This window comes from Priapulus caudatus, unplaced genomic scaffold (assembly GCF_000485595.1).
Source record: "Priapulus caudatus unplaced genomic scaffold, Priapulus_caudatus-5.0.1 Scaffold51, whole genome shotgun sequence".
In the NCBI taxonomy this organism is placed as follows: Eukaryota; Metazoa; Priapulida; class Priapulimorpha; order Priapulimorphida; family Priapulidae; genus Priapulus; species Priapulus caudatus.
In genome coordinates this window covers 407,598-419,397 of record NW_014577112.1, presented here as the reverse complement: position 1 = coordinate 419,397, position 11,800 = coordinate 407,598, and the positions used below count along the sequence as shown (strand labels likewise).

The following is an 11,800-nucleotide window of genomic DNA, read 5'->3' as shown; positions in this document are numbered from 1 at the left end:
TACTGACAATGTCACAGTTAGCCTTACAGATTACATGCAGTGTCACAGTTAGCCTGTATCGATTACGAGCAATGTTCATCAGTAGCCTTCGTACAGCAGTCCTACCGCAGAACCAAATGTCACAGTAGCTAGCAGATACTGCAATGTACAGCTAGCCTTACAAGATCAGCTGCAATTTCATCAGTAGCCCTTACAGATTACAGCATGTACGGTAAGCCTTACAGATTACTAGCAAATGTCCAGAGCCTTACAGATCAGGCAATGTTCAGCGTAGCCTTACAGATTAACAGCAATGTCACGTAGCCTACAGATTTACAGCAATTCACCGTCAGCCTTACAGACACGGTCATGTCAAACGTAGCCTTTACAGATTATCAAGCAATGTACGCGTAGACCTTAGCAGATTACGAGAGAGAGAGAGAGAGAGAGAGAGAGAGAGAGAGAGAGAGAGAGAGCGAGAGAGAGAGGGGGAGGTCTGCATCTTTCATATTGGTTTCTCTACATATTAAATGTCGTTAGTTAAAAGATCGCGTAACGAAGAAAATTGAAGGATACGGATGTTTGCATAGGATTTTTTTTTGTTATCGAATTTGTTAATCGGCACGTTTTAAGTTCTCCGCCGTGCCTTTGTGATAAAATCCCGTGTGTTTTGTATGATCGCAGTCAGTTTAAGTAAAGAGCATCCACTCTAGATCTTTCAGTCGCTGCTGTGATCTTCGCCCAGTGCAACGTATATAACGTTATATATACATAGTTGATTATGATAATGTGTGCAGGTCGTTTTAATTTAATCCAAGGTGGATACTGTTTTTGCTAAATATTTATCTGCATTTGATAATACGTGTGTATTGAGGGTGCTGTGTAGATTATTGAATTTGCCGGTGTGTGGAGTAAGAATTGCAACTAATGTAGTCATTGGTTCGCGGGAAGGAGGGGGGTATTTTACAGTGCTAGTATTCTAATGTGCTTACACCAGAAAATGTTTACTGCCGAGAGCTTTCCAATTCTCAAGAGTAAGGGGGTGTTCTGTAACTTGTGAACGTATTTTGGGAAGGTTCGTGATCTTGTTCCAGGCTGTTCATTGAAGAAACCAAAGCCAGGTTTTTTTTACATGTACAGTACATATGTGCATCGTATGTATATAGAGATATTTATATTTACAGAAGGTGTATATGTAACACGATTGCCTCGCTAGCCGGTTATATTCGAGTTTCATTTGAGAGTTTCATCTTAATTATGAGAGTTGCATTGTTGTGTATTGGTCATTGTCGCCAATGCCTCCGTCATTCGCCTAAAACGTTGCGAATTTCAGTTATATCTTCATGTAATTTCAGAAACAAATGACATTTTTAAAGGGTGGGTTTGATTATACTCGACGATAACGCAAAAATAACCGTGGCGAGGTAAATCGAATCAGAGTATATAAATCATTGATTTATATGCTCTGGTCGAACATAGGTTGATGGTTAGTTAACATTTCTACCGCAAGGGTGTCGAAACGATCAAATAGTTTAGTGTTCGTCACTGATCTTTAAAAAACTGCGTTACGGAGTGTTTGTGAGTTACGGCTCGCTCGATCATTTTGTTTTATGCGTATACGTTATGCTTATACGTTCTTACAAATCTGAACTGTGAGAGAGTTGCCCCGGCAGAATTATAATTTAATGAGTGGTGATTGATCGTGAATTATATTCATCGGATTAATAAACTGCAGTGCCGTGTAGAGTTGTATCAAATACCGGAGTGTTGGCTGATTTGTCATAAACATAACACCATGCACCAAATTTAAATCCTTCAAAATGATAGCACACACTAATAAATGTCACTGGAAGAGCCTTTATTATATTGTTGACAACGGTTTCAGCTTCACTCGCCCTCACGCATCAATATATCTTGATTACTCGTACACGTAGCTGTACATGTACCAAAAACAATATGTGCTGCACCGGTGCGTGCAAATGCAACATGGCCTGCATGAACCCGTACAACAATGTTCTTGGGGTGTGACTGTTTTAAAACTACATATTCTGACAATTCTGGTATGCTTATATATGTTTTTATGTTGGCTTAGACTGTTGTATAGTAATGGAGTAACATACGACCATGTTGAAATAAAAAATGGCCGCAATCCTATGCTTTTCTAAGTGTCATAACTGGGTTCTCCACTGTCCGAAATGTGGGTTTAGACACCAAAATTATGTCTCTACGACGTCTTGAAGTCTAGTTATTCAAAATAAACAAATTTCACTGGCGGCGATCTTTAAATCCAATATGGCCGCCATCCTATGTTTTTTAAATGTCATAATTGGGTTCTCCACTATCGAAAATGTGGGTATAGCCACCAATATTATGTCTCTACGACGTCTGGGAGTCCAGATATTTTAGAAAATCCATTTTTGCTGGCGGTTATTTTGGATTTCAAGATGGCCGCCACAATACGCAAAATTCAGCCTGGAAACATACCCAGTGAAACTCCCCAAGTATCCTAGAAACGATATTTACTCGTTTCCAGCCTCTACCCAAAAAGTTTAGGCTCATCCTTTTTTTTGGATATCGGCCCCCTGTCTATATTACTTGGCTGAGGGTCATTGGTTGTTAGTTACGTCATTTCGTTTTCGGGAATCAGTATCTTGCTACGATCGTGTTAGGCAGCCTGATACGGCGTACGAACGACTGATTATTAATCAACAAATTATAACATTGCAGGCTGGATGTAAAGCACATTCACATTATTTTCATTTGCCACCTTACTATGTCCATCATTCCGATGTGGATGTAGCATTGCCATCGGTAGAGGCGCTTGCTTTTCCGGACTTACCGCAGATTTGGCATCACTTGTTTGCTATTACAGGATACTCTACGGCTAACATGTCGGACCTCATGCCTCGCATGCGTCCTATTGTTCCGGATGCCTTGTATAATCATAATGACCTTGATATTGCTTTTGCTAAATTAGCAGATGCAGTTAAAAATAACCAGCCGTTTCCCATGGCTTCAGGTGATGACAAATTCCATTATGGGAATATTCAAGCACGTATCCATCATACTACTACGTATGCGGTACTGGCATTTTGCTTGTTGGCAATAGTGATATTAATCTTCATCACTCGTCGATTCGGTTGTAAGGGATGTACGCCTCATCGCCAGGAGGGCTCCTTCCCAATTACGCCTCTGCATTTACAGCCGTTCACTGTAGAGCCACCACCAACACCACCACTGCTGCCCCCCTATGTTACATTCGATGCAGACTCCACCACTCACAATTCAATAAGAACCTCATTACGCTATCCCTTCTGCAAACCCTGTCTTAGAACCAAACACGCCCATCACGATACGCATGTAACGAGTCTCGATACCAATTTGCATTCAGTAGCTGGAGTATGCTCGCGTTTTTTTCTATATTTATTGATCGCTGGTCACGCTTGGTAGCTTGCTTTTGTAGAAATGTGGGTTGTTCTGATTGTCGTCTGCGTAATTCTTTCCTTACCTTTACAGTAGACCTAGTAGCTCTGCGTGTCACGATGTGCACATTTATTGTCACAGGAATGGGATATGAGGTTTGATTTAGATAAACCATTAACACCATTAATTAGATAACACCATTAAATAATTATAACTTGAATAATTTTACTCGTTGCAAATATGAATTATAATACTTGTTTGACATTAACACTGCTAATTCAACATCAGAAACATCATCAACATCATCATGAGCATCCCGACCAGATTCAGCTTGAATCTCGTACCCAGGCGGGAAGGATCCGGCCTGGATGGACTGCCGCACACGGGAGGCAACCCCTGGGCGCCACAGCCATGGACGCAGCTGCGTGGAGGAGGTGCGGGCCTCACCGCCTGCATCTTCATGGACCGATTCAAACGAGACTACCCCCACCGCTACTATAATAGATTCCGAACACGGGAGTTCTCACTCCGCCCAACTTCACCACCACCGTCACCGCCGACAACCCCCACGCCCGAGCAGTGGGATGAACAGCCAACACCGCCGACAACCGCCACGCCCGAGCAATGGGATCAGGAGCCGCCGGCATGCGCCATGCTTGAGCACTGGGCGGAACATCGCTACGGAGCGCCGGAGATGAGCCATCCAAGGACGCCACCGGGGCGGACTTCCAGCCTGCGGGGATTGCCTCGTTGGGCGGCCCATGCAGCACGAGGCGCGAGGGGCTACCCTAAACCCCCCTTCACGATGCCGCCAGCATACCCGGACGGACATTGACAGATGAATAGTAATGAATAATAGCTACCAAATGTAACCAATTTCCAAATGTAACCAATGTAGTTCAACCAAATGTTCAAGTATCTCCGCGGTTAAAAAAAAAAACACCAATAGTTGTATAAAATGAAAATAATTTTCGTTCTTTGTAAAAATATTATTATTATATTTGCTTATTTGACACGTGCCACAGTACTATTGTTGTAATGAAGTATTACTGATCTCTTTTCTGTACCTTCTTTTCTTCTTAACACGTTCAACGCGAAACACGAGTATACTCGTTCGAACCTGCAAAACGCACGGCCGCGAAACACGAGTATACTCGTAAAAAGAAAAAAAAATTGGAACGTTTACTATGTTCTACTATAGATGACATGGGCTGTACGCTTACAAATTCAACAGCGTCACTGTACACACCCCAGTAGTAGATGACATAATTTATAAAATACTTTACTGTTGTTTGGAACGTTATTTTGGGGGTTTTTGGGACTGAGGTAATGTTTTTCGTTCACCTCGCCAAAGGGCGTTTGACCGCCGGTTGTTGTAAAGTTTTTTTTGATGTCTGCGAGTTGTGTTTGATTTGATTGATCACGGGTGATTGATTCCGGGTGTTGTTTTGATGTCTGAGAGTAAGTTTATACTAAGTTTATACTAGCCACTCATTATAAATAATTTTATAGCTAGTTAAACCTGCCAAAAACATTTTGTGTAATCAGTGACTAAGCAGGAAAAACGCGAAAATCTCAGCACAGGGCGGTAGGTGCATTGTTAACCATGCATCGTTGAACGTGTTAACTTATCATAACATTATTCATTCTGTATTTTTGCTTTTAACGGTTCTTGACGTTACACGGTGCAGCGGGGCGGAGTCTAGGAGTCGCTGTTCCTTACAATAGCGGCTACCCCTCCTTTACAATAGAGGCTACCCCTCCCTGGCGGAGTTCGACACGTTCGGGATGTGTGAAACCATGCGGCCGCTGCGATATGGCGTGGCTATTAATTACCCACATAACCGGCGGTGTACATAGAGATTTATTCTAAACCGGGAGCATCTGCTAGGCAGCTCTCGGACAGCCGAAGGATGGCTACAAAGGATAGTTCCTTATTTGGGAGGGTTCGTGGATACTAAATTGAGAGCATATATAAGACAACGCAAAGCGGGCATTTGTCAGTCTCTAATATTGTCTTGTGCCTGCGTGACCGCGTGCATCGTTCATTGAAGTCGTGAGTACGTAAGTTCATTCTTAAAGCGATGGCTTAGGGTTCTTGCCACTATATCTATCTTGCTTTTATTTGTTCTATCTTAGTGAGCTGTCTTCCTAGTACGTGCAATAATCTTTCTTGTATTTCTAAACGTAGTTTCTTATAGCTGTTGTAAGAGAAGCACTTTGCACCGTCTTAATTGTCAGCACCTCTCTTGTACTATAGTGCTACCATTCTACTTACTGCGAGAGCTTTCTTGTAATAAATCTTATTCTTTGTGGCACTGTCTCACTCTCTTGTGCTTTGATTATAAGTGTTAATATTTCTACACACTTCTTGTAAGACGTAGAGCACCCCCTTACAATATATATATATATATATATATATATATATATATACATGTGTGTGTATGTGTGTGTGTCTTGTGGCGGAAACGAGCGCACGAACAGGCGGATGTGTCATAGCGATAACGAAATGTGTCTCGTTTCCGCCACAGACATCTGATGACGAATGTTGGATTGACCCGAATCAATTAATCATCTTAAGATGCCTTATCTGCAACAACTCGGGAGCTCTGTACTACGAGCCTGCATGACCTTATTTACATAATACGTGCATCGGCCTTATATTTGATGGCGCACGGATATTTCTTTCGTGGCGTAACGGGATTTATGTTGAGAGTGGGGGCGGGCTTTGCTATTCGACGATGTCTTCGTCTCGCCTGCATCATATATCTATATTGATAGAGTACTGATCATACTATACTATACTAATAAACTAATTAGATTATGATAGGATTTAATTTAATTAGTATTATGATATTATACTAATAAAGGTGTGACCACAGCGAACAGGCGCATAGACTCAATCACGGAAATTAACTCATTATCACACATAGGCCTACTACTAGCTCAAGTCATTCAACCGCTTCCTGCCTCGTCAGCAGGCATTCTCACACCGCGGTGATCTCACTGGCCACCACTCGGCTGATTCCGTACCGCCATCTATGATTGAGAAAAGTAGCGGAGTTCGTCCGGCGTTTTGCTAACGATAGGAAATGGTACGAAAAGTCCATCGTTCTCATCACAGAGATCATTATACAAACAATGCGGAATTTAGGCAACCCGCAACAGGGCACAGCGCAAACTGCCGTAACTAACACGTACTCGTAGCTTCTTCATTACGTTGGCAATATGTACGTACAACGAGCGCGCGCATATTATGGTTGGCCATCGTACTCAGAAATAATTATTTTTACCGGAGAAGAAATGGTTTAAACGCGGTTAAATTATGGCCCATATTACCCAATCAGAAACTTTGTGCCATATAATTTACCCGCGGTAAAAATAATATATCCGAGGTTAAATTATGTGCAACAAGGCCTCCGAAAGGGTAAACGGGTTATAATTAAACCGCGGTAAAAATATTTATTTCTGAGAACGATTGGCAACCGTACGTGCACACCGAACAGCTCATCACTTAGGTAGCAATACATTTCTCTTGCAAGCGAGCTATGTAGTATGTAGGCCTATGCATCGGCATCAACGAATACCTCGTTGCTATCGTACTCGTACGCCCGCTGCTCGTCCGCTTCACCAGGAACTCACCGATATATAGCTGCCATCGCCATCCGGTCTCCCAATCTGATACGGTCTCGATGCCTCCACGCCCCACGCAGGGGAAATTCCGCCATCTTAATTAACTGTTCCCGGGATACACTCCCGAGACGAGGGAGAGGGAGGAGACGGGAGCGTGTGTGAGGAAGGGGAGCAGTGTTGAGAGCGCACGCGGAGAGGTGAGGCACGCGATGGGTCGTGCCTTCGCACTCGCGCTGGTCGTACTAACTGCCGTGATTCTGACGCTGCTACTACTGACAGCACCGCCTGCCATCACCAAGCTGCTACCGGCCTGCAGGATGCCCGGTAAGATATAGCCGCTCTTTGTACCTATACTTCTTCAATACTTCCCTACGCAACCTGTACTTCACTACGCATTCGAGCAGTATCGTAGACTTGTGTTTGCGCGTAGGTAGCTGCGTGTGTAATCTAAAAAGGTATTTCGTTGAAATGAGGGAGAGATGCAGGAGTTATGATAAACGAAATATCATTAGTCTTGATCGAATTATTGCTGTGAGTTCGTTACATAGCCTCAGTGACCTGGTAGTCGTGGTGTCCGTTCCCATTTGAGTCCTGTTTATTCAGAATGTCCTTGATCAGAGGAATTCGAATGGTCGGATCGGATGGGTGGTGCATGCGACGTTCCCGGAATCAATCTTGCCAAGGGTATGAGGTCGCTGTCGCTAAAATCATTATCGGATGATACATGCCGTTGTATATCCTCTCCGTCTGAGTCATCGGTGGAGCTATCCGTGGATGAGGGTGCCACCGGATAGGCGCGTGTTGCTAATCGTAATGGCTGCCTCCTCGTAGGTTTGTCCTGCAGCTGTTCTTGTTGTTCTCCCGTGGCTTCTTTATCAGGCTGGTCCCAACGCAGATATGGATGAGCTGCTCGGAGGTTGTCGACATGTGCGATTAACTCGCGTCTTGTCGTCTCATGTTGCAGCGTACATTTCTTTGGGGATAGAACCTTTATAACGGTGAAATGCGGCTTCCATGGAGCTGCTATCTTCGCAGTCGTGTGTGGCTTCAATGTCGGATCGTGGTAATATACGGCATCGCCTACCTTAAAGTCATGAGCTCTTGCTCTTCTGTCGTAGAGCCGCTTATTTCGTTTCCTAACCTTCCTTGTTGACTCTTTCAGATGTGAATATGCGTGATGAAACCGTTCTATACTTTGTGATAGGGGTTCCTCGTCGTACCCTTTGCGCCTAGGTAACAAAACGTTATCGAGAGGAAACACAGGGGCCCTAGAATATAGGAGGTAGAAAGGTGAATGTAAGGTTGTCGTATGAATACTCATGCGATATGCTGCTAACAACGAGGGGAGTAGCAAGTCCCAATTATTTTGCGCTGAGTTCACAAATTTGGCAAAAAACGAATTAATAACGCGATGAAAGCGTTTGCATGAGCCGTTAGAAGCTGGGTAATAGGGTGCACATCTAACAGCCTTAATCTTAAAATGGGTTGTTAATTTAGTCATGAGTGCATTTACAAATTCGGTCCCATTGTCTGAAAGTAACACTTTTGGGCATCCATGACGTGGAATTATCTCGCTTATTAATAAGTTAGCCACTATCGCTGCAGTTTTATTTTTTACGGCAAAGCATTCCGGCCATCTGCTGAGCTCATCGTGAAAATGAATGACGTATCTATTTCCACGTAATGTCGTGGGGTACACGACCGTGTCGACTGATACTACTTCAAAAGGTGCATTAGGAATCGGAGCAGCACCTAATGGCGAGGGTATACGGGTTAGTTTCTTTGACTTACACACTGTACATCTGTTAATGTAATCTTTGATTGTGACGTACATCTTGTTCCAGAAGTATCGTTGACGTATAGAATTATACGTTCTTGCAAAGCCGAAATGAGCGCCGAGTTTGTCATCATGATGTGCTGTAGTTACTGCTGTAATAAATGTCTCTGGAATCACTAATTGTGCTTCAACGTCATATTCCTTCACTGACTGAGGGATATGGTAGAGTAGGTCATCTTCTTCATCAATAAAATATGACGATAATATTTTTAAATCCTTGATAGTTGTAGCTTGAGATGTGAGCGTCGTACGTATTAGAGAAATCATGGTGTCGGTGTCTTGATGAGCCTTGAGAGATTCTAAAAAAAGTGCCGGCGGGTCTGTATCCCCACTTTCACTGTCCATCTCACTTTCACTCTGGTGAATGTAATGCATGGTCGCAGGTTGCAATGCGTCGTTTACCTGCGCTAGGTGGCGCCTGTTGTCCTCTGCGGTATCTGATTCCCTAGCTTGCTCGTCGTGGGAATCTATTGCCTCGTCTTTTACTTCGGTTGTGTCGGTTGTGAGTCGACTCAAGTTATCGGCGTGCAGTATAAATTTTCCTGAAGTATACTTTATGAATGGTTGAAATTCACTAATAATCATGGCCCAGCGTAATAACCGCGGATTTTTTAATGTTGGACTTTTTAGAATGAACTCTAAACACTTATGATCAGTTATCACCGTGAAATTCGCTCCGACTAGGTAAAATCGCAGTCGTTGGAAGGCAAAAATCAATGCGTATGCCTCACGGTCTGTCGTGGACCACCGACATTGTACTGGATTTAATTGATGGCTGAGATAATAAATGACAATCTCCTTGCCTTCATCATCATCTTGGGCCAGCACTGCACCTACTGCGTAGTTACTCGCATCAGTATACAACTTGTAACTCTTATGTATATCTGGGTACCCGAGAATCTATTTCTTTGATTCATTTTCTTGAGATATTTGTTCAACCATGAAGTTCGAATAGTTACACACTGTCAAAGACATATAATCATGTCGATAGAAAAAATGGCTTGGCTTCACCTGAATATATCATTTAGCAATTAATATCATATATCATATAAACAGTTATACATAAGCCTAATCATGTTTACCATGTAACATGACATTAGTCGCAATCATCCGACTTGGCATATGAGATCGATCTGGGGAAAAATCGCAACAGTGCATCGTAGACATTTGAAAGTGTATAGTCAGCCAAAAACACAGAGCGGGACGAGTCACACGAAACGTGTCAAAGTACCTTCGAAGTGGTAGAAGAAGAGAAAGAAGTGGTAAAAAGAGAGCAAAGGGACGAAGTGACAGCAGATTCAAACAAAAGGATAGGAATCTTAATCGAGCCATTGAAAACGTTACAAGATTAGGCTGCGTATCTAGAAAACCATCTTATTATGGTTACTGAGAATAGTATCAAGGATAGATAATATGAAATTTGACAGAGTCAATTAGTTTTAGTTCGTAGTGGTGCCACATATTCGGTGGGAGAGCCAGAGCGGCAGACGCACGTAGTTGATCGTGGGCTTATCACCGTTCATATTAAACTCCGTTATCACACTGGAGAGTTGCTATTACACTGGTATTTACTCGTTATTACATGCATTGTGCACCTATATGAAATTGTGGTGCCTTACGTTGGCCTACGGGATTATGGACATTCCACCCCTGCAATCTCGCCCCTACCGACTCGCCCGTTGATGCTAAGGGTGGCCAGCGTAAAAATGTAAATCCACATTACCTATATTGATTGTAACCTTAACCGTGTTCCTAAATTAATTTCTACCCCAAACCCTACACTTTAAAACCTAAAAACGTGAGTCTACATTTGTTTAAAAAATTTAAAATTTCTAGCAAAATTTCAAGGAGGCGACATTGTCAGGTAACAATAAAATAAGTAGACGAGATGACGGCGTGAAACTCTCAACACCCGAGATCTTAAGGCTGAGCACGTGTGTATGCTGTATATTACACGTATGTCCATTGCGTAACAAATCTACTTGGTTTCGGCGGATAGCTATTGCGCCGCGTATACAACTTAAAATTTGGGTTTCAGCATACCAGCTTGTTGCGGTAAGGGGGTGGTAGCGCATGGTATTTCCCACACAGTTCCGCAACAGAGCCCAATAAATGAATTCGCTGAGCACAATGTATGTGTAAAACAGTTTAAACTGACTAAACACGGTATCAGCGCACAGTTGTGTATGTTAAAAAAGTATGTTGAGAGCTATACTCGGAAGTATAGACGTGATTGTAAACCTAAAAGCGCTCGCATATACTATATATCACTGATATTGGTGAAGTACGTAGAAATGTTGACACTTACAAAATTTTGTAATACATTTGTAATATGAATAGTATATTATATACTTAATATAAATAATATAGACAAGCGGAGACAGTGCAGCAAAGATACAGATTTAATAAAGAGGAAACTAAGCCTGTGACAGTACAATAGCTAATACAGTGTTGGCATATCCACCCGATAAATAACAACACCATGTGTTTCCGCAACTGCTACGCGAGCCTATAGCACTCCACTGGCAAAAATCAATGTGAATAAGCAGCTAGTCGCATAAATTTAGGAACGAGTTTAGTTTTAAATTCTTTGAAACTGCGTGTTTACAATATGTACAGGTATGTACTATCAAGAGCATATACAGAAGGTTTATATGATCTTCTTTATATGCTCTTGGTAGTTGGTACTATGTAGTGGCCTCGAGCCGGCCACGACCCGAGTCCTCGAGTCCGGAGGGCTCGAGTTCGAGTCCGAGTCCGAGTCATTGCACTCCGAGGCCGAGACCAAAGAAACCGGCCCCGAGGCCGGACTCGAAGCCAAGACCGGCCTCGTGACCTACAACACTGGTGTGTGTGTGTGTGTGTGTGTGTGTGTGTGTGTGTGTGTGTGTGTGTGTGTGTGTGTGTGTGTGTGTGTGCGTCAAGAGA

General features: G+C 42.9%; 1 protein-coding gene across 1 annotated transcript in view; it reads left to right on the top strand.

The window, feature by feature from the left end:
* The first annotated feature begins 7,043 nt into the window (after nucleotides 1–7,043).
* Nucleotides 7,044–11,800, top strand: part of LOC106820896 (carbohydrate sulfotransferase 3-like) — a 6,809-nt gene continuing 2,052 nt past the window's right edge. The window contains exon 1 of the mRNA XM_014825492.1: nucleotides 7,044–7,359. Coding sequence (XP_014680978.1) covers nucleotides 7,245–7,359 — 115 coding nt within the window. The 5' untranslated portion in view covers nucleotides 7,044–7,244. The remainder of the gene's footprint in view (nucleotides 7,360–11,800) is intronic.